Source organism: Kogia breviceps, chromosome 12 (assembly GCF_026419965.1).
Source record: "Kogia breviceps isolate mKogBre1 chromosome 12, mKogBre1 haplotype 1, whole genome shotgun sequence".
NCBI lineage: Eukaryota > Metazoa > Chordata > Mammalia > Artiodactyla > Physeteridae > Kogia > Kogia breviceps.
In genome coordinates, this window is record NC_081321.1 from 15,603,138 (window position 1) to 15,627,438 (window position 24,301).

Here is a 24,301-nt window from a genome sequence, read left to right on the forward strand (position 1 = left end):
GGCTGTATCCCAGTGCCTCCATATTCCTTTTTAAAAAAAATTTTTTATTGGAGTATAGTTGTTTTACAATGTTCTGTTAGTTTCTACTGTACAGCAAAGTGAATCAGCTATTTGTATACATATATCCCCTCTTTTTTGGATTTCCTTCCCATTTAGGTCATCACAGAGCACTCAGTAGAGTTCCCCGTGCTATACAGTAGGTTCTCACTAGTTATCTATCTTACACATAGTATCAATAGTATATATATCCATAAAAAGAAATGAAATTGAGTTATTTGTAGTGAGGAGGATGGACCTCAAGTCTGTCATACAGAATGAAGTAAGTCAGAAAGAGAAAAACAAATACCATACACTAACGCATATTTATGGAATCCAAAAAAAAAAAAAAAAAAAGGTTCTGAAGAACCTAGGGGCAGGACGGGAATAAAGATGCAGACGTAGAGAATGGACTTGAGGACACGGGGAGGGGAAGGGTAAACTGGGATGAAGTGAGAGAGTGGCATGGACATATATACTCTACCAAATGTAAAATAGATAGCTAGTGAGAAGCAGCCGCATAGCACAGGGAGATGAGCTCGGTGCTTTGTGACCACCCAGAGGGGTGTGAGGGAGATGCAAGAGGAAGGGGATATGAGGATATATGTATACGTATAGCTGATTCACTTTGTTATAAAGCGGAAACTAACACACCATTGTAAAGCAATTATACTCCAATAAACATCCAGTAAAGATGTTCAAAAAAATAAAAGAATAAATAAAAATGTACATTTCCATGAAAGAAAAATAGTGTATATATGTCAATCCCAATCTCCCAATTCATCCCACGCTCTCCCTTCCCCCTTGGGATCCATACGTTTGTTCTCTATATCTGTGTCTCTATTTCTGCTTTGTAAATAAGGTCTTCTATTACCAATTTTTTCAGATTCCACATATATGCATTAATATATGATATTTTTCTGATTTACTTCACTCTGTATGATGGTCTCTAGGTCCATCCACATCTCTACAAATGACCCAATTTCGTTCCTTTTTATGGCTGAGTAATATTCCATTGTATATATGGACAACATCTTCTTTATCCATTCCTCTGTTGATGGACGTTTAGGTTGTTTCCATTTCCTGGCTATTGTAAACAATGCTGCAATGAACATTGGGGTGCATGTGTCTTTTTGAATTATGGTTTTCTCTGGGTATATGCCCAGTAGTGGGATTGCTGGGTCTCATGGTAGTTCTATTTGTAGTTTTTTAAGGAACCTCCATACTGTTCTCCATAGTGGCTGTATCAATTTACATTCCCACCAGCAGTGCAAGAAGGATTCCTTTTCTGCACATCCTCTCCAGCATTTGTTTGTAGAATCACACCATTGATAAAATGTATTTTGTCTCTAAAAATATCATAATGTGATTGAAAGAGAGTGCATTTGCAATGAACAATGAAAAAATGCTATCATATCTATTATTAAGTGGTTGTATAAACTTTCGTGAGCTAACCTAGGATTAGTCTATACAATGTATAGTATTATTTCTCTAGAAAAATGCATTCTAAGCTCCAAAAAAATTGATTTACAAGTGTTTTAACATTTGATCTATTTATAATTGTGTAAGCCTTATTACTTAATTGATGGTATCTTTGATTAGTTGTAGAAACTGAAATGTATTGAGTTGTTAAAATACATTTATGGAGGGTTTGATGCTGTATTAAAGTAATTTGGGGTCTTAAGAGTATTCACTCACCCCCTTGGTTGTTTAACGTTGTGAAGGGTTACTACCATAATAAATCCAAAAGTGAACTTTTTAAAAGATAATTGGTCAGACCCAATATGGACTTATACATTCACAAGTGAACTATCCACATTTTGTTTTGTGAGGGCAGGGGCACTTGAAGAAATTTCTGGAAGAAGGAACTGAGAGAATATTGTGGACAGAGTAAAGACAACTATTACAGGAACAAATAGATTGCAATTTTTCAGGTCCCAATATCCAATCACATTACAAGGGCAATTGATTCTCCTTGATGTTACTCTTACTTACCCTTCCCTTCCTGGTTATTCATGCTGCAAGTGTCCCAGTTTCTGCACAGTGGTTATTGTGGCAGCCTTGGTCAAATCTGCCTCCCTCTGTGCCCCAGCTTCACCTTCCTCAAGCCCTGTGCACTCTTGGATTACATCATTTTCCTTCTCAGACGTCTTTCATCACTCAGTTACCAACTGACAGAATTAGAAAACTTTGCCTTTCATTCATCGGCATCTGAAATCTAGCCTCATATTTCCTTTTCAACCTATTTTCTGCTAATAGAAAGCAGAAACCTTCCATGCCTGAGAGACTACTGCACTCATGGAATCCTGCATCCATCTTTCTCATGCAAACACACCACCCCACATTCTGATGCCATGCTTCTTCAAGCTTTTCTGCTCTCTCACCTACCCTGCACCTGTTCTTCTACCTCACCAGGATCTCCAGTCCAGTTGTCCAATCTTTCTTTCCCATCTGGCAGACCCTTCCTGTTTTCAGTTCATTGCCTTTTCATATAAAACTTCATGCCAAGCAACCCTGGAAAGTACCCAGAAAACATATTGGAATCCATGGTCTCCAAACTCAGCTGGACCTTCAAGATCACCAGAGAATCTAGCCAGCTCTTTCTTATTCCTCCTTCAAACATTCTTCGTTCTCTTTTGCACCTCTAACCTCAACATTTCCTGATTTACTTCCTCAGCCAGGGACTCAGGACTAATTTACAGAGTAAATAAAAGCCAAAGGGTAAGAACTCTGACTTCTCACCTGCAAATCTACAAACATTCTTCTCTCTCACTGTCACCATGAGAAAGATGCCCTGTTGTGAAAGGTTAGTTCCCCATCCTTTGCTTCTCTTGCACCTTGATCCGTTTATCATCCGATTGTCTTTACTGCATTTTAAACCCCTCACATTAGTGTGACCCTCCCCGCTTCAACATTTTTGCCTGCTCACTTGCTCACCAGCTCTTTAGAGCCTGTTTTCTCCCTAGATGCGGACAGATCTCTATCTTCCAATGTGCAGCTGGTTTTCACAGAAGAGTTGTCTACATTGTCTTCATTTTCATATCTTCCTTTCCTTGCTCAGTTAATTGCAGTGTGACTCGTAACCTCAGTACTTCACTGAGACTGTTCTCTCCAATGTCATGAGTGACTTTCCAGACACTAAACTAATGGATATTTTCCAAAATTTATTAATCTCTCAAATTCATCAGTCTCTGCTGACCACTCCCCCCCTCTTGACAAAAGCACTCCCTTGGCCCGTTTGACCCCACACTCTTTAGTTTTCAGTTGTTCCTTCTCATTTTCCTTTGTGGGTTTCTCTCCCCCCTGGCCCTTAAAAGTTGATATTGATTATGGCTTTGCTCTCGGTCCACTTCTCTTTCTCCTTATACACTCCCACGGCAGTGTTATGGAAATGGCCGTGTCTATGGCGTCAATACCCAAATGCGTATTTCCAGTTCAGGTGTCCCTCCTGAAGTGCAACTGGAATCATCCTGTGAACATCACATAGTTACTCAAAGATGCGTATCTTGGCATCCACACCAAAGCTTCTTTCTTCTCCAATAGCTTAGGGAAAGATTCTTAGCTGCCCATCTGCCCAAGCCCAAAGCCTGAAAATCAGCCTGACTTCTTCCTTTGTACATACCGATAACATCACCACCCTGCAGGGTTTCTCATGGCCCTTAGTAGCTCATCAAAGCTCTTGAATTTGGCTCATCTTCCTGTCTTGATATATTCCCTCAAATCTCTCCAGATACATCCTTTTCTTCTTCTTTTTTTTTTATAAATTTAGATATAATCGACACATAACATTATATTAGTTTCAGGTGTATAACATAATGATTCAATATTTGTGTATGTTGCTAAATGATCACCACAGCTAGTCTAGTTAACATCCATCACGATATGTAGTTAACAAATTGATTTTCCTGTGATGAAAACTTTTAAGATCTACTATCTTAGCAACTTTCAAATATACAATACAGTATTATTAACTACAGTCAGCGTGCTGTTCACAGACAACATGCTTTTCAACCTGAAGCACTCTCACCTTCACTGAACTTTGTCCCCAAAAGGCCATTCTTTTTCTACCTCCAGTCGTTTTAAGATTTTTGTCTTTTCCAGAAAATATTAATCCACATACCTCAATCCTGTGCTTACTCTTTTCATACATGTGGCAGATTACTGAAAAATGTAGAGTCGCTTTTTTTGATCAGTACTGTTACTTCCCTTTGGCAGTTTCACTATTTTCTGGATGGTAGTTATTCCAGAATCAGTTTGTTGAATATAATTTTTATTCATGATTTCAGTATTACAGTCTAACAATTCTCGATATTTTATTTAACTTTAAGATTAGAGCATGAAGTTGTACTAGAAGGTTAAATGTTTTAGGATGGCTTCAAGAAAATTCAGTTATTTGTTTTAAGGAACTACCTTGGACAATATAATTTGTTTGTCTCCATATTTCTTTAAGACATAGAACTGGAGAGAGGAAATTTACTTATCTTTAGAGGTTTAGAGAATGCTACGTATGACTTAACTCATTCCTGATGTCACTGAGTGCCTAAAAAGTACCAGATAGTAAGTGAGGCTCCGGGGTTAAACTGGTAAACAAAAATTAGCATTGCCTTCGTCCTCCTAAAACTTTCAGCCTAAAAGAGGAAGACCAACTTGCATCAAATGATCACATACCAAAAGCTGAATGGAAAACTGTCACAAATAACAGTGAGAGAGGTTCTCTGACTACATGTGAGAACTGCTCAGAGATGGAAGGTTTCTCAGAAGTTACAGCTCCCAGGGTTTTTCAGCTGTTTGTTTTTGGTTTTGGTGCTTCCAGTGGATGAAGTACAGGAGTGCCTCAACAGGCATTCATATGGCAACCAGAGTGGATGCTACTGCAAGAGTGCAGGGAAGATCTCCCAGGTCAACAGTATTAGAAGCAAATCAGTAGCATTGAGTAAGTGCCCACTGAACACGAGGGGGCAAAGAATCTGGTGATAACACAGTGGGGCTAAAGAAAATGCCAGTGAAAGCTCACAAAACCCTTGTGTTAAATGTGCATTTTGATGGTTTTGTTTTATGAATATTTTAATCACAGTAGAGAACTTTACACGTGGAGAAATTTGTATCAAATTGTGTGTGAAAATGGGTCATGTTTACCTTGGGTAGCTTATAAAAATGGAGAAAGGTAACAGAGCCAAAATGTTTGTAATTGAGACAAAAATTATTAAGGATGTAGTTCCAGTTTCACTTTAACAATGATCCTGAGAGATATAACACGAGTTAAGATTTTTTATTACTTTCTACCAATAGTCTTATGTAAGGTTTTTGTGTTTTGTTTTGGTTTTAGTTTTTGTGTTTTCTTTTTTTCTATGAAAAAAGAAACTAAACTCTGTTAATGAGGGAGCAGCACTCATTCAAAAAGATGTTCAGACAACTGGAGTTCTTTTTTAAAGGCAGAATACTGCCATCTGTTGTTCACTGAAATTGTTTCTAGGCTAAGCAAACAGAAACCTCAACTTCAAGTTTAACAGCAATTCTTAAAATTCAACAAGCAAAAGACCATCAGAATTCATCACCTTTAGGAGTTCATACTTATTTCAGAGACTGTGATTTTTTTCTATAATATTTACAAGCTTGTGCTCAATCAGAGAATCCAGTTTCTTCCACTAACAGAAATAATCATGCTTTTTATTTACATAGCAACTTACACTTAACCAAGCCTTCCCAGTTCATTTGGGCGAGCAGTCCCAGGAACGGTCCATTACCTGAATTCCTCCTAGCTTTGCCAGCCACCTCATCTTTTTATAATTAGAAGAAACAGAGAGAACCAGTCTGGAAATCAAAGGCAGCTAAGGTTATCTTCTCAGAGATATGGGTGCTTACTCAAGTAAGTGATTTCCTAAGTATGTTTTATTTCCTAAATAATATTCTGTGATAGTTGTTAGGTTGTTGGGTACATTTGCTAGTGTCTGGGAGATCTTAGAAAACAAACAGAGGGACAGCTTTAACACTTTGGGGCTTATTTGCAGACAGATTGTAGGGAAATATATAAGGACACAAGGCCATGCACTACATCCTATTTGGTGACATGGAATGTTCTCTGACCATCAAAAGAGAAGGAAGTTAAGAATTCTGGTAACTGCTGGAGTTTGCTGTGTCTCACATCTCAAATGGGTCCCGACCAACTGAGATGTTTTTAGAAAGCAGTTTGATGAAGGGCCCTGTATGTTTTCCTCCTACTGTACATACATATTATCTTAAGGAGAAAATCCAAAGGTCAACTCATATTCCCTGCCAGAAAATTAAAATAAGCAAACATCTGCTTCCTTAGGATGACATTTAGCCAAGGTTCAGCCTACAATGAGTTACTGCAAAATTTTCACATGATTTCATTTTTAAAAAATTTCCCAACCAACTTCAAGTCTAAAATTATAAATGGGTCCTATGAAAGTATAAACACATATGCAATTCTGCTGGCTCTGAGGTCAGAACCAGTAATGCACCAAAGATCATTTATTGAATCCAGCTCATCTTCTAAATGAATTTAGACTAAGAGACTGCTTCCTGGTATCAGAGAGGAAGATTTGGAGGGCAAGGGGTGGAAAACTGCTTTAGGGAAATAGGATGACACACCTCCCCAAAGCCTATCAGGCATCTTTTCCCAGCATTAGGACCAAAGCTGGGTAAGAAAAGTCCCAGTGACTCCTTTTATGTGTCATCCCTTACACTGTTTATTCCTCCCTTATCCCAATTCCCTTTTCACCCTGAGAATGTTCTTCCCATGCCGTGTTTGCCTCCCAGGGTGTCTCCCAAGATGACTAAATAGAAAGAAAAGAAAAAAAAAAAAAAAAAACTTCCAACAATGGAGCTAAGATGCCTACTTTTAGAATCCCTTTCACATAGTGTGTTATAAATCATACCAGTGCAGTCAACCATATTAACTGAAACCAAGACTTCTGTACAATTACTTTCTAAGAGCCTAAAATTAATCTCAGAACTACTCTGAGTATATAGGAGTAGGTGATACAATCTTTCTGACTATATTTACCTAGAATAAAAAGTGAAACTAACTTTTTGCATTTGTTGTTTCATTTTGTCAGTAGAGAAATGATATCTCTATGCTGCCTTCATTTATAAAGAAACTACTGACCCAGTGTATGTAGTAGACACACACACACATACATATACATCCCTTTTTGCACATAATCTTTTTCAATGCATAATAATGATGGTGGTGCTATATAATATTTTTCAAACATATACTGGAGGCCAAGCACTCTACTGAGGTCTTTATGTGCCTGATCTCATTGAATCATCAATAATACTATACAGCAGGGATTATTATTGCCCTCTTTTTAGAGATGAGAAAACAAGAGCTAAGGAGATAAGTGACTTTCCCCAGTTCTCACCAGATCTGAAATTTGAACACCGGCAGTCTGACTCTAGATCCTGTGTTCTTAAAGGCCCCATGTACTACCTCATAAAATAAAAATTTGATATTGATGAATGAATAAAACTTCCTCTCTTATATCTCAATTTTTTATACCTTTGCTTCCAACTCCTCACATATACGACCTCCCAAATTACATACATGATGAAAATATACACTAGTACCTTTTTGTACATCACGTGTTAATTCATAAACCAAACTTCACTTTTTATCCCTTGTTCCAGGAGTGGTAGTGCATAGCTTTAATGTAGCTATTATATTATGTCTCATTTCAAGTGAAAGAATGTGTTGGGTTTAAAGTAGTATGGAGCCCTCTTAATCAGTAGTTGATCTGTTAATTTTAAAAGTTTTTAAAGCAGAGAATCATAAAAATATAACATGTTCCATAGCTCTAGCAGTATGTTGATATTTTAACTTGATACATGTGAATACGTAGATTTTACACATTTGTGATGAAGAACCAAGAATGTTTCTCTTTGGGTTTATTTTAACTCTATTGATTATAGAGTTCCAAGTTACGCTACATGCAGCACACCCATGCTTCATGGTATATGACTACCAGGTTCAGGGTTGTTTTTGTTTTGCTTTGTTTTTTGTTTTTTTACAGCAGAAATGACAGCCATTTGGAAGCATTCTGAGTTGAAAATCTTTCAGGCACATTATCACTTTCTTCTTGAATCTTTAGTTATATCACCCCTACTTAATTTAGCAGAAATCATTGTTGGGGCCTCATCTTTATGAGTCTGTTTATGAAGTGTTTAAAATTATTCAACTTAGTTTTTAAAGAAACTATTCCATTGTTTACTCACATATCACTGGTTTATAGATATTTTATTAGCATATGTAAGTTACAGTGACAGTTGCAACTGGCCTAAACAGATTTAGGACCAAACAAAACTGACACTTGGCAAATGTGCGACTCAACTATTGGGAGTGGAAGTTCTAGAAAATAGTCTATTCCCCATAAGTACTTGGTGTACATTAGACATTTTACCATAGGAGGGAAACAGCCATCAGTGACTCAATAATAAGTTAGAAGGTGAAGCTTGAGTAAGATTAGCAATTGGTGAAACAAGGACTTCTCGAAGTCCACATAATAATTTTAAAAGGTTTTTTATGTCTGTATAGCACAGGGAACTACATTTAATATCCTATTATAAACCATAATGGAAAAGAATATGAAAAAGAGTTTATTTATATATATCTCTGAATCACTTTGCTGTACAGCAGAAATTAATGCAACATTATAGGTCAACTACACTTCAGTAAAATAAAATTTAAAAGTAAATAAATCAAAATCTTTTTTTTTTTTTTTTTGTGGTACGTGGGCCTCTCACTGTCGTGGCCTCTCCCGTTGCGGAGCACAGGCTCCGGACGCGCAGGCTCAGTGGCCATGGCTCACGGGCCCAGCCGCTCCGCGGCACGTGGGATCTTCCCCGACCGGGGCACGAACCCGTGTCCCCTGCATTGGCAGGCGGATTCTCAACCACTGCGCCACCAGGGAAGCCCTCAAAATCTTTTTTTAAAAAATTTAAAATTCGTAATGAGCCAAGAAATAAGTTTTAAAATTATTTGATTCTTTCTTCTTTGATGTTTGTGTGTGTATGTATGTTATGTAAAGAAATGCTTTAGGCTTACAGAATTGGGAGGGATCTTAGAAAGATAAAGGCGAGTTCTCTGATTTTGCAGGGGCAGAGCCGGACGGCTCCAATGGATACAGTATCGCCTAGAGAAAAGCCATGGTTGGTTTTGGAAAGCATCATAAAACTTAAAATATTGAACAACAAAAAAAAGTGGCCTAATTTGAGGGATAAAGCATCTCAACTAGGTTATCGAGATAATTATCTCAGTTCTAGTGCTTTTGCATTTATAACCTATCTTTGAGTTTCATGTATAATTATGAAGTAATTGGTAGTGCTGCTACCAATTTTTTGTGCTGCTTCCAATTCTTTTCCTCCAGTTAGAATAAATTAATGTCCAAAGCAAGTGACACATCAAATGATTCACTAAGTCACTAAGTCGGAAGACTTGAGAATTATTACATCTTCTGCCCGTGGGCAGGGATGTATTTAACCTATTTCATTAAGTTATCAGTTTAATCTTTGCTTCAAAATGTATAGGGAGAAGAGCTATAACGTGACTATATTGGTGCTGCCCCCCCCAAAAAGTTGTCAAGAATTGGATGCCTTATCTTCGCCCCACCCTCTATACCAGATAATCTCCCTATTCATTTTGAATCTGTAATTGCTGTTGACATCAACTTTCCCAAACCCTTTCTGATTTCCCGCTTGGGCACTTTCACTTTCTTGGAGTGAAATGATGTTTGTTTACTTCTTTGTTTTCATTTACTTTGTTCCGTTAGTTATTTCGTAAGACTTCTTAATGATATTTTTCTTTTAGAAATTCTCCATTTCTGAACAATATGTTGATAGAAATCCAAACACAGTTCTGCAGTAAATAACCTGTCATGTTCCTTAAAGATATATAATTTTGTTTTACATTCTAGTAGTCATTTGACCACATAGAGTTATTTGCTAAATTTTTCATAATTTGCAGCTTATGGTGGTTTAGAAATTTAGATGCCCTTTATAGAGTGCAAATTTTTTCTGACCCCTACACATTTTCAAAGCTTTTCCCCTTTATCATACCAGAACTGTAATTTCGAAGTTTTACCACAGAAGTAGTGACAGTCAAAACAAAATTTCTATAATTGAATTGATTGATACATGCCTAGTCTAGGAGTTACATCTAATGTTATTTCTAAGTGTATCTGTTATTGTTTCCTTAACTTATCTCTGACTCCAGATTTTCTTGGCCCTTGGTTTATGTTGAATAAAGTAACTTGGAAGCAAGCTAGATCGTTACTGTAGCAACCAGCATTGCGTAGGACATCCTGGAGATGGTAGACAAGTAGACTGGAAGGAGATAAAGGGGGAAAAGGAAGATGCTGAAAGAATGGGTGCTTTGGAAAGTGGTGGATTTACCAAAAGAATCAGTTATTTTTGGTTTGATATATAAAACTGCACTTTACTCCACTGTTTATCAGACTTAAATTCCAGATTTTCTATTTAGAGGTGGCAATCCAAATTTGGTTGTCATTTAAATAGTGCCCAGGAAATTATACTTGCATTTTCTTAAATGTTAAATATAAGTATTTCCATTATAAGGAGAGCCTGCAAAGTAAAATGTTTTTTATTGTTTGGTCACTCTTTTCAAGGAAAAGATTCGTTTGATCATCTGCATCGTAAAAAGACTCAACTGTGGTTTTATGCTCAGTAGAGTTGGTTATTGCACTCAAAGATGATTTCAGGCTGTTAGCTTAAGACTTTCCTTTAAAGTAGCTTTAATATAAACTTAACCTTTAGTGTTTATTATCACTAGCTAAGATTTCACCAGTTAAATGAAATTTTTTCCGAGTGTTATTTGGTATACCTAGAAATTGAATTATATTATTTAGAAAGTTGAATAGGTGTGGAAATACACTCTGTGTGAGTCACTCTGTGTTGTTTCATATTTTGTATCATATGATGAAAAAACACTACCAATCAGCCTAATCCCCTCTCCCCTGAAATTCCTTTATAGTGACTCCCTGGACATGCCTGGGGCTTTATAATTTGCCTGCTGTTTATTGAAACAGCAGCCCATCTATCTTTCAGTCTTTCATTATTTCGTGTGTGGTTAGCCTTGGCAAGTTTGTGGCAAACAAATCTGATTGTTGGTTTTAGATTTCATGCCTCATTGAAGCCTTTCATTATTTGAGCCAAAAACTGATGATAACTTCTTATGTGTGATACAACTTTGAATTGTTACGCAATTTTAATTTTTAAATCATAAAACTAATAATACAAAGACCTGACTTTATAACAGTAGGGAGACTTTTCCAATAGTTGAAGTGTTTGGTTTCTTAGCCAATTCCAATATGGGTAATATGCTTTTTTTTTTAAATAGATCTTTATTGGAGTGCAATTGCTTCACAATACGGTGTTAGTTTCTGTTGCACAACTAAGCAAGTCAGCTTGGCCTGAGTATTGCTTTTGTCTTCACTTGAAGACCTTCGCTTTCACAAAAGCTACAGTATAAGTAACATTGAATTACATAATGTGCTTGTTGTCTAAGTTCTTATGTAACACTAACATTGGCTTACAAGGATGAGTTTTCAGTTCTGTTTCTATTTTAAAGTTACTTTAAAATTTTTAGTTATTTGTTTTTTTTCTGAATATATAAGAAATATATCCATTACTTTAAAAAAAGACATAAAATTAGAGAATTATAAGATGCATTTGTTTTCTCACCAATAATTTATTTTAAAATGTAATTATGATTGTCAATGAGCACGTTCTACTTTTTCTTCAGATTTCTAAGTTTTATGTACTGAGACCATTTTGAGAAAATCTATTAACTATTAGAACATAAACTGTTAATTTTATTGTCAAAACATGTTAAAATTTTATGTCCTGGGTACAAAGTTTGACTTAAAATTTAATTTTTTAGGGAAATAATACAGTGATGTACTAGTTTAAGATTACTAGAACAACATGGGTAGGAATAAACATTATTGTTTCATAAGATCACACTGGGTGAGTTTTTCAGAAGCATAATAATTAGAGATGCACTTGAAAGTACGTTTCTAAAAGGGAATGTTAACTGAATTGAGTGGCATTTCTCACAAACATTTTTTAAGTTAACAATGTAAATAAAAATGTGACATACACATAATTATATATCCTAAAGCTATTAATATTACACTTAAATATTCATGTTGGTTCATGGAAGATATTTAAACCTACAAAGAGAGAAAAACATGGCACAATGATTAAATAAAGCGTTAAACCATTACAGATATATTTAGTAACATACAATGAAAATGTTCAGTATTTATTTCGGCCTGCTAGTTCAGCTCTTGAACTGTGGAAATAGAGTGTGTATTTGTGTTTGCAGCCTGACGTTTCCATGCTCTAGCTATCTGATTCTGAGTATTTTTGACTCAGTTATTTGGCAAGTTATTTTTCTTTTAATGGTTTTTTTTTTAATTAATTAATTTTTTTTGACTGTGTTGGGTCTTCGTTGCTGCGTGCGGGCTTTCTCTAGTTGTGGCAAGCGGGGGCTGCTCTTCGTTGTGGTGCGTGGGCTTCTCATTGCTGTGGCTTCTCTTGTTGTGGAGCACAGGCCCTAGGCACATGGGCTTCAGTAGTTGTGGCTCGCGGGCTCAGTAGTTGTGGCTCACGGGCTCTAGAGCACAGTCTCAGTAGTTGTGGCACACGGGCTTGGTTGCTACGCGGCATGTGGGATCTTCCTGGACCAGGGCTCAAATCCGTGTCCCTTGCATTGGCAGGTGGATTCTTAACCGCTGCGCCACTGGGAAGTCCTGGCAGGTTATTTTTGACTAATAAAAATGAATTTAATAAGAGTACCTACCTTGTAGACTGTGCTGAATAAATATCAGCTGTCACCATTATTATCCACCATTATTATTATTGCTACTCTTATTATTCTAGTACAAAAAGACATAATTTCTATATGATAGCTTTACAGAATAATTTATCCTTGCTTATAGTTATTATAAGACTGGATACCTTCACAGATGTTGGGTGCTTTCATAATTATCATATTTTTCTGATTGCAAAAAATATTATGTTCACTTTTCCTGTGACATACTTTATAAAAATAAAACAATATTTAATGAATATTCTTCCAAACAAACATTTATAGACCTACCCAAATCTTTTAAATAAGTGCATTATACTTTATAGTATATTTGTAATATAACTTTTTTAAACAATTTCTCTGTTGATGATGCATTTAATGGCCACATTCTTTGATTGTTATCAGAGCATTGCAGTATCCTTTGTGACCTTATCTTTATATTTTTGTATATTTGTAGTTTTTCTTTGGACTAGATGTCTACATTGTCTTGCTAGATTATAGGATATATACATTTAAACTATAAATTGATAGACTCAGCAAGAATTTCTTTGCAAAAATATTGGATTATTTTTTACTCACTGCTCATTTCCCCAAACGATTACTAATACTCGGTGCTAGCAGTCTTTTATTATTTTGCAATTTAATAAGTAAACATTATTTTTATTACTTTAGTTTGTATCTTCAGTATTCGGGAGGCAAGTAGCTTTTGTATATTTGATTATTAAATTTTGTTTGAATTGTATATTCATTTCCTTTTTCCAAGTTTATCTTTTATTGATTTTTTTAAAGAGGCCTTTTATTTACATATGTTTTACCTTCTCTGGGTGGCAGATATTTTCTCATGGACTGTTTGTTTTTTACCTTTGTTTATGGCATATTTGCTTATGAGAAGTTTATGTCTTCATTTAGTCAGATCTGTTCAATTTTTTTTGACAGTTATGCCATTTATATTATTTTTAATGGTCTTCCTAATCCCAAGATTATAAAATTGTTCATCTCTCTGGAGTTTATTTTTAAGTCTGCTGTGAAAGAATGAATAAACCTTATTTACTCCCACATACATAGCCAAATGTCTAATAGCCTCTTATTGAAAAACTCCAGAATTATTATTACTATTATTTATATCATTATCATTATTGAACACTTATAATTGTTTGCTTACAGCACAACAGTAAGTGCTTTACCTATAATCTCCCTTTTACTTCCTATCATTACCTGCTGAGGTTGGTACTCTACTACATCCGTTTTACAGATGGAGAAGTCACAGCACCGAGAGCTTCCTAACTTGCCAGATCATGCAGCTAGAAAGTGGTAGGGTCAGGAAGTCATGATTGGGATGTAAGTAGCCAAGTTCCAGAACCTCACGCGTCACTGTGTTATTCAGTTAACAGTTCCGTGGGTTCCTCATGCCTCATACTGTGGTAGCATTCCAATATTAACAGTCATCTGCATGCCGTCTTTAAGCTTCACCTACTTTCTTAACCTTGACCCTGCCCATGCTCTCCCTTATTCCCACATCTTCCCGCCTACGTTCCTGCCTGACCAGCAGGGTGAGGAACGGTCCTGTCCTCTGTTTCTAATGCTCTTCATTTCTTTAGCAAATACAGAGTAGTAACTCTGAATCTGATAGGCAATTTGGCAGAATAGTACAGCTGTGCCGTGGAATTCCAGAAGTGAAATTTCTGTTCTTACCAACCACAAGAAGAGGGACAATTTGTGAATCTGAACAACAAGTTGAGTTGCTTTTTATAGTTATCTCTAATATTAGTTGAATAATTATCACACACCCAGCTCAAATATCACACTAGAATATTACTAAAATTAAAATTTTATACTATATTAGTGTTGCTTTTCAGAATGAAATTTCTTTTTTATGGCTGAGTAGTATTCCTGTGTGTGTGTGTGTGTGTGTGTGTGTGTGTGTGTGTGTGTGTGTGTGTGTAAAACATCTTTTTCCATTCATCTATCAATGGACACTTTCTAAATAATATACATTAAAATGTTGAGCTCTTCACAAGGAGTGATCAATATGAATTATTTTTGTTTCCTGAAACTTTCTATTTTTTAAAAACTGGTGTTTATCTTTGTATCTCTTCAAAGTGCCTCCATAGGTTCTAAAAGTAAAAATGTGCCCTGAACACAAAAATGGCAAAAGCCATGGCAACTTTTGGCAAAATTTGAAACAGAAATGTGATTTGAATGTTACTTTACTGCAACCCTAGTGTCACTTCAGTCTGCTTTTCAGAAAAAGCCCAGTTTCCCTCCCTGTGCCTCCAGCCTCAGGCCTTTGTCGCCCGACCTCCTGTGTTTGGTGTCTCAGTCTCCAGGAACCAGTATCACTGTGGATATTGCCGTGATGGGCGAGGCTCACGGTCTCATCACCGACCTCCTGGCAGACCCTTCTCTGCCCCCAAACGTGTGCACGTCCCTGAGGGCAGTGAGCAACCTTCTCAGCACACAGCTCACCATCCAGGCCGTTCACAAGCCCAGAGTGAACCCCATCGTTTCCTTCAGTGAAAACTATACCTGCTCTGATTCTGAAGAAAGCTCTGAAAAAGACAAGCTGGCTATTCCCAAGGTAGGTATTAATGACATGCTCCTGAAAGGGTGAAACTGTTTTTTCCCATCGTCTCCTGGACCTCTTTCTTGTCACCCCAAACCCACATGGAGATTCGTATCAGTGACTCTCCAAAGATGTGTCTGTCAGTCATGGTGACCTAAGTAATACTAATGTAAACATAAAGACTTCCATCCTTACACGTGATAGCTTTCTGTAATGAAAAAAAATTTACCTTTTTGCATTACCTTTTTTTATTCAGACGTTCAAGAAATTTTTTTCTTCTCTATACCAGGATTTGTTCTGTGGGATAAAGATATAGTGGTGATAAAAAAAATAAAAAATAAAAAATAAACCAGCAAAAATCCCCGCTCCCACTCTTGTGGATTCTGTTTAAAATTCATTGCCTTCTGAAACACAAGATTCCTTTGCTCTTTGATTTCTTAGTATGGTAGCCTTCATAGTACCCTCATGTCTTTCCCAAACCCAACAAGTTTTGAACTTAGAAAAGTTCTAGTTGATTTTAGATTATTTAAATGGCCTTCATGATTCATATATTTTCTTCTTCTTACATATAACATATAAGAGTTTTACAAAAGTAAGCTCTAGGGAATAGGGTTCTGGACCCAGTTTAGACCTCAGTATTAGTTAAAAACAAGTCATACTAAAGACTAAAAAAAAGAATCAGAATTTCAGTGGTCTCAGGTACATCCAGCGCACTTATTTATTTGGTAAACAAGCAGCTGTCCTCTGGAGCTGGTGGTCAGTCAGTAACATCTGTGTTCTTGCCATTGTGAGTCTCTTGATTCAGGACAGTGTCCTTCACACAACTTTGTCAATTCAGTTTAAGTTTCCTTCGAACATCTACTTCTCTGAGAAAGATACGGCTAAGCATGATAGAACAATAAAGGAATGGGGAGACAGTAACTGATTCCCCTGGGCCTCAAAATAGACATGAAGTCAGTGACAGATTTACAGACAATAATCCTGATATTTACAGTGCTTGACCTCTTCTCTTCCTATTGAATTACGTTCTAAGATGCATATCCAGAATTTTAAGAGATTTTGGAAACTCTTCAGTATCAGAGGTCTTCTTGAATCCTGAGGTGCCATATCCTCACTTCTCAGAGGTTTGACCATCTTCAAGAAGATCAGACTGAGTCTTTGTTAAACTCTGCCTACACAGCTGTTCTCCTTGGAGTAACTGGCCACAACTAAAAATGGATTGAGCTCCTACCTCTTATGACTAACTATTGCTGTAGTTGTGTTCGATTACCTTCCCTTTAAGATGAAGACTCTCGTTAGAGGGCCAGCGCTCATGCTGGTGAGCTCAGAACCGTGCCTGAGTGCTGATGGCACCACAGATCCTACTGAGGATATGGAAGGAAAAGAAATAACAAAGGGAGGGTCACAGGTCGACCAGCAGACTCATCTATGAAGAGGAGTTGGTCCTAATGACTTTACCCATTTGCCTGTCTTAAGTCATGTTAACCACAAGAGAGGTGATACATCTTGTGAGTTATACTCTTACCCTTAGCTCCTGTCATTTGTGAATCAAGAAATTAAAAATAAATCAATAAACGCTTTGATATAGAGACGATTGTGCTAGATAATTAATAATTAATAATAATTAATAATAATTAATAAAAATTAATCCATGTCCCACACGAGTGTCTTTTGAGGAAAATCTACTGGTCATAATACCTAACTAACATGATGTGTGTATAGGTGGATAAGCCCTATTGAACTAATATAACTGTAAAATTATCACAGAGGTAATTGATTCTCATTTCCCATAATCCCATATTTGTGAAAACATTGAAATGAAGATCCCCAAAATGTTATTTTTATAATACTCATTGATTTTGGCCAGAGCTTCTTATTGAATTTCTGAGTGCCCAAATTTTAGATAAATGATATTCAACCAATGTAGTTTAATGAATTCACTGCCAATTAAAAACCTATTTTGGAGCTTCCCTGGCGGCGCAGTGGTTGAGAGTCCGCCTGCCGATGCAGGAGACACGGGTTCGTGCCCCGGTCCGGGAAGATCCCACGTGCCGCAGAGCAACTAGGCCCGTGAGCCATGGCCGCTGGGCCTGAGCGTCCGGAGCCTGTGCTCCGCAGCGGGAGAGGCCACAACAGTGAGAGCCCCGCGTACCGCAAAAAAAAAAAAACAAAAAACAACCCCCATTTTGTTTCATTATATAGAAGTTAGTGATAGAAAATATGCCTGGTAATAAAATCAACGGTCCTTCTTCCCAGCGCCTGAGGAGGAGTTTGCCGCCTGGGTTGCTGAGACGAGTTTCATCAACTTGGACGACCACCACCTCAGCCACGGGTCTGCCCACTTTGGAGCCCGCCCCTGTCCGGAGGGACCGTAGCGCCAGCATCAAACTGCATGAAGCACCTTCAAACAGGTTAGGCAGTGCTCCTGATGGTTTCATAGCTCTTGGAGAAGTTGTTTTTTGTTTGTTTGTTTGTTTTTGTTTTTTTTTACCAAAAATGAATTATAAATGACAGTGGAAGGGAGGCCCAGCCAATTATAGTTGGCTGGAGGCCAGCTTTGAAAAATCAAAAAGGTGTATGGTTTAAATCCAGAGCAGTATAGGGGTTAACATCAGATGATTAGGCTTAAATTGTGTTGTATGGCCTCAAGTATAAATGGGGACAGTGACCTGAGGTGATGCCTGCCACTGTCACTTTGGGTGCAAAGGGTGAGGCCAGAATAAAGGTGGGCTAGGTTTTACCTAGACTGAGATCTCTGTTGGATCTTTAAATCAAAGATATCCAACCTGACGTTTGCAAATGATTGTTAGATTTCCCCCAGCCCACCAGACCAGCTCTCCTAGCATTATTTCAAAGGCAGAAGATCAGATCAAAAAATAGATCATCACTCTAAGAGCACCTAAATATCTTCAAACAGCTGGTGATTTAAACTTTGTTTAGATAGTGAACAGATTGATGGTTCCCAGAGGTGGGGGCTTGGGGGGTAGACAAAATGGGTCAAGGGGTTCAAAAAGGTACTAACGCAATTATAAAATAAATGAGTCATGGGGATTTAATGTACAGCATGGTGATTCTGGTTAATGATATTGTATTGTATATTTGAAAGTTGCTAGGAGAGTAGAGCTTAAAAGTACTCCTCAGAAAAAAAGAAAATGTTGCAACTCTGCAGGTCGGTGGATGTTAACTAGACTTAGTGTTATGATCATTCACAGTATATATAAATACCAAATCATTATGTTATGTACCTGAAACAAATATAATGTTACATGTCAGTTGTACCTCAATAAAAATAGAATAAACTTTATTTAGTATATTAGTGATAATTTTACAAAGTGACTGAAAAGTCAGAGTTACCAAAGCTAAAGGAAAGGTAAGACAAAGATCTAGAAACAGTTTTGAAGAAAACATCCTCATGAAAGAGGTGCTTTCGGAGGGAGCTACTGTGTTTGTCCTTTTCTATTTAGGATAGAAATAGCATACCTTACGTGAATGATAGTTATGAGAACATTTACCACATGATTTCAGGTTTGTGAAACATTTGCATCAATTTTATTAATGACCTAATGACTGAAAACTTACCACGTCTTTGTTGAACTACATGATGGCAATATTAGAAGTGATTTTCTCTTGACCTTGGCTTTGAATATAAAGAAAGCACCATTCTGAGACTGGCAAAGAAATGGAAACCTTTCAAATCTTAAGAATTTAATGACGGCTAACTTCTCTAGCTTTGTTGATTAAAAACCTAATTGGTTTCCTTCATATTAACATATTATTGGTAGTCTAATAAACCTATAGAATCAGAAGCAATTTTGAATGATTCTTTCTTTCACATATCAGTATAATTCCACTTTGTCTTATTACCTGGACGTTTGCAAAACTTCTAAGCATCACCACAGGAGGATGTTACCCAATCTGTTTCATGAACATTTCCTAAAGTTTAAAATGACAAGTCATTGATGATATTTTCCTATGAAAATATTGACCACCGTCGACTTCTACTGCAGCAAATACTGATAAGTAGTAGGGAATTATAGTTAAATATTCGTTGCTTAAGAAAATGAATTTGTGTTCTCAGTGTATATCTTTATTTTAAAACACACCGTGGCAAGAATGCTCCTTTACTTACTTTCCGTAGAATGACTCTACCAAAAATCCATTCAAGCATTCTTATATGCCACCTTCCTTCGTGTTATTGTTTGTTACTTCTCATCAAATTTCTTTTCTCCTACTTCTCTCTTCTTTTAGTTAAATGAGATTGGGGGCTAACATTGAAATCATCGTGAGGAAGAAGCTTTCAAAAAGTTCTATGAGCTTAACTCCTAAAGATTTTGTCATTCTGCTTTATGAAATAAATACTCACGCTCAAATATTTTCAAAGTAGATACGGAATAGCATACAATCCCATTCATTCTCTTTGTCCTAAAAATACGAATAGATGTCTTGCCTGGGTATGCTTTTTTCCACTGCGTAACTTACTATTCCTTAATTTCACTATCCTATTAAGTCCTGATATAAAATCTGATAATGATACAACTTTTTCACCATTATAAAGAAATAAAATTCATTCTGAAGAGAATTTGAGCCCTTTAAGGGAAAACCATGTGTAAGGAAGTAGCAATGGTACCGCCATTAAATACAGCTAGTTTTGGTTGACTCATCCTTTGTCGTGTGTGAAAATACTGAAAAGATAGTCTCAGGTCATCTCCAGCCCTGATGATAAACCATATTTAAAACCTCTTCACTTAGCAGACCTATTCCTAAACCTGCTGACTCATTTCAAAACTGATTTGAGTTTTAGCCTTTGAAGTTTCCTCCCTGTCAGCCCTTTTATTTCTTCCTTTCCATGTCTGTCTGTTCATTGAGGCTCTCTGAGGACTGCAGTGATCAAAAGAAGAACAAGAGTGGGACGTGAAAAGTAGAAACAGCCCTCAGCTTATATTCCTATAGGTACAGAGCTGGATCATTTACTCCTGGGAACTGACTGACCCCTGCCTCTGTATATTAGGCAGGAAGAACGCTGTAAACTCAGTAAAAGAAAGTGTTAGGACCTGGTAAGACTTTTAGGACCTAGGATGAAGTTTTTATAGATAGAACTAAGGTTATAAAATCCACTTTTGTGGAGGAGGGTTGAGATCTTCTACAACAGACACACAGATAGTTTTCCCCTGCTGTGTTAGTGTGGGAAGACCAAGTAAAGGTTTCCCCAAGCTATTTTCCTCTCTGGAATTCAAATCATTACATATTCATGAGATTTAAACAGGAATCAAGACGGTAAAGTTCAATAGGCAGCTGAAAACTATTGCAAGGATCACACAAAGCAATGCATTTGAAAGTGCCTGTAAATTACAGAGTGTGTATGCGTGTGTGTATATATACACACACCTATACATATATTGATTTGTTATTTTATTAATAATACCTGTTTAATAAATGAATATTTATTATATTAAGAAAGGATATATAGCTGGAATTTTCTTGATCTTGAAGTTCATTAACTTCCCATACATTAAAGATGCTCCATTATTGCACTTTATGAAACTTCTCAAAATGAGCATATTTTAAATGTTTTTATTAAAGAAGTATAAAACAGTAGCAGGCAGTTTTTGAGCTAGCTTTCATAATATAACTTTTTAAGATATTAAAAAATAAATTCAGTTAATGTTAAGGTCTTATCTTTTAAAAGTCTACATAGAAAAGTCACAACCCATTTATTGTACAGTGTGCTAAGAAAACATCTAGGCCACATAGACATTACATAAAATTTCTTCACAGTAAGTCTTTTCTTTTTTGTTTTTTAAGTCTTATAAGTCAATCAGTCCAGCAAAAGTTGTTGAAAGAATAGTGGTAGAAGGAAATGATTGGTGTACTTATCTATCTCAGGTTCAAAGTTTTCTCTGATTTTATTGTCTCAAAATGCCAGGCATTTGTGAAGTGCCTAGGATGAGATTTCTAAGAAGGATATGAAACAAATATTATTTTGTAGGCTTTCCTTAATTGTATTTGATAATTGCTGGAGTGCATTCCACATTTCAAATGCTATTTAAAATAAGGAGAAAAGATGAAGTTTTAAAATACTTGGGTCAACAGTTGAAGAAAAGTCTCTCTGAAAAAAGAACAAGAAAGAGAAGAAATGAGGTGACAAGTGGCAGGATGTCAAATCGGACTCAACACAAATTACAGATCTCTCCCATTGCTAAACCTACTAATAATAAAGGATAGAGGAAGTAGCCAACCAATGCTCAGCATCCTTCCCTTTGAGAGGTCTCAAACTGGTAGTACAACACCCTAAAAGTCCTTTTACTCCACGTTAGCGTGTGTTCTGGTTTGGACTTAATAAGCACGTTCGTAAGCAATGCACACATAATGATGCTTGCACAGAGGATGCCACTTTGGTTATAGAACACCTCCAAATTATACCTCATTAATTATACAGCTTACATGACAATCTGCACCCATTCAGGGCGCTTTAATTCCATCCATTTCAGGTTTATTTACAAGTCACCCAGAGAGACCAGGTACATCCGCTTACAGTGCCAATCTAAGATGGGCTGAAGGTCAAATTGTCCAATTTTCCTCATGCAAATGATGGATTTTACCCAGTACCAAATTTACTAATGCTTGAAAGCACACAGGTGTCAGCCAAACACAGACCAAACACTTCTCCTTTGCAGCGGTCCAAGATGGTCCACATGACTTCCCAAATTCTTTTCTCTCTCAAATTACAATGAATTCTGTTTGAGATTCAGCATGTACGGTTTTGAGCAATGCCTGCAGATAAATTTTGGTTTGGAACAGCTCCAAAATTTATATCCCATTAATTACATGGTGTTTTGTAATGTTCTCCATCCCAACCTTCCAGAGATTTATTGATTCCAGATTTACTTACAGTAATAACCTAGACAAACCAAGGATATCCGGCTAAAAGCTTTCCCTAGGTGAAGCCTCACTGTCATTACCTTTCTCCTAGTAAATAGCATCAGTATGTGTAGTAGCAGGTCTGTCATTAGTGTCTACTAGGGGATTTGCCTCATTATCCCTTTCCTTCCAGGGTATCATCAGTAGAAGAAATGGTAGGTTAAAAGACCTCTTACTAACTTTTTCCTTCACGATCCTGCAAAGAGTATTATCTTTGAATGATTTTATAAGCACTTGATTTTTTAATTTGGTTACACCAAGACTAATAAATTAAAAAGGGTATAGAAGGAAGCATTATGCCATTCATATTTAATGTAAGTTCACCTGCATCTTAACTAGTTAACTTGCCATATCTTTAGAAAATCTGTGAGGAACATGATTGTAGAAATAGAAAGAGAAGGTGATTGATACCTAGTAATTGGATAAACAGTAAAGCTATCTTTTGTCTTTTGTTAACCCAGAATCCTGGAAGAGTGTGTACTGTATCCCTGCAGCAGAGATTGTATTTAGATAACCTTGTTTGTCATTTGGAAGTAAAGTGGTTCTGTCACTGAACCTGAACCATGACTCAGATTGGAAAGTCTACTGTGGAAATGATGGTTGGTTCTGGTAAGGTCCGCCCCAATAACTGAGGAATAATTTCTTCATTTTTCTTTATACCCTGTCTTTATAGTGCTATTAATCCAGATTCTTGGAAAAACTCAGTGATGATGACTCTTACCAAAAGCAGATCCTTCACTTCATCCTATGCTGTTGCTGCCTCTAACCATGTAAAGGCTAAAAAGCAAAATCGACCAGGTAAGTAACTTATTGGAGAAAGAGCTCATACTCATTGAGTGTGCAGTCGTGGAATGAACTAAGCTTCAAGTGTTGAAACACTCAGGTGTGCTTGGTTTGACTCTTCGAAAAAGCAAAAGCCTCAATAAGCAACTACAGTTACTTAAATTTCCACTTTATATGATGGTACAGACTCTTTTAAGGTAGCTGTACCAAATATCCTATCTTGAACTTATTGAATGAGTAGGAAATCGGTGTCACTGTTAAGGCTAACCTCTGGAGGCATCATCTTATAATAGAAAAGCTAATGCAGTACTTATCAGATTTCAATTTTATTTTTAGAGTCTGTTAAAAAAGAAAATTATTTTCCAGAAGTATGGTATTTATAAGTTCTAGGAAATGCTTCATTTACTAAACGTATTATAATTTTTCAAAGAAATTCTTACTCTGTGTCACTCACCTCCCCCCAAAGATAGAAATACAGAAAAGGAGAGGTATTTAAATTTGGAGAAAATACAATTCAGGATCTTTGCGAGCCCTTTGAAAAAGCTCACACGCCAGCAACCAAAAGACCCAAGAGTACCGTGGGTAGGAGGTTGTTTTCCTTCTTTCAAACAGGTACAGAATGAAATTTGATATCATCTCGCCCATCTAGGATCTGCATGGGGTTTTCAACGGTGGTGGCAGTGCACCCCTTGTGCTTCTAAGCATTAGCTTCCTCCTTCCCTCAAGCATCACTTAATAAGTACATGTGGATTGTTCACTACCTCTGACACTGAGCTAATTTGAGGAGAGCAGCCGTGACTAAACCAGACCCTGTTCCTCCTCTCACAGAATTCTCACTTACATTCTAGTGGGGCCTATAAACAAATGAACAGCTATTACTATATACGTAGTGTGTTACAGGCTATGATAAGGAAGTGAGGGAAAACTTTCAAATAACAAAAGAGATATAAAGGCCCAACTTGGTGAGGGAAAGCCTCAGCAACTTAAGATACTAAATGGCTGGCAAAGCTAACAAGAAGAAAGGGAGAGCCCTGAATGCAGAATGGGAGATGAAAGCAGGTCTGTGGACAGAGGCCATGCGGGACCCGGGAGCTGTGGTAAGGAGTTTAGGTATCAATGAAGTTTCAGCTAGGAAAGTAAAATGATTT

At 36.8% G+C, this 24,301-nt stretch overlaps 1 protein-coding gene across 2 annotated transcripts in view; it reads left to right on the top strand.

Moving 5' to 3' along the window:
* The window catches only part of PDE3A (phosphodiesterase 3A), a 311,357-nt gene that overhangs the window by 236,700 nt on the left and 50,356 nt on the right, over window positions 1-24,301 (top strand). For both annotated transcript variants that reach the window (XM_067008836.1, XM_059080068.2), the window contains 3 exons: window positions 15,210-15,467; window positions 17,709-17,863; window positions 23,044-23,168. In XM_067008836.1, the coding sequence (XP_066864937.1) occupies window positions 15,210-15,467; window positions 17,709-17,863; window positions 23,044-23,168 (538 nt within the window). The remainder of the gene's footprint in view (window positions 1-15,209; window positions 15,468-17,708; window positions 17,864-23,043; window positions 23,169-24,301) is intronic.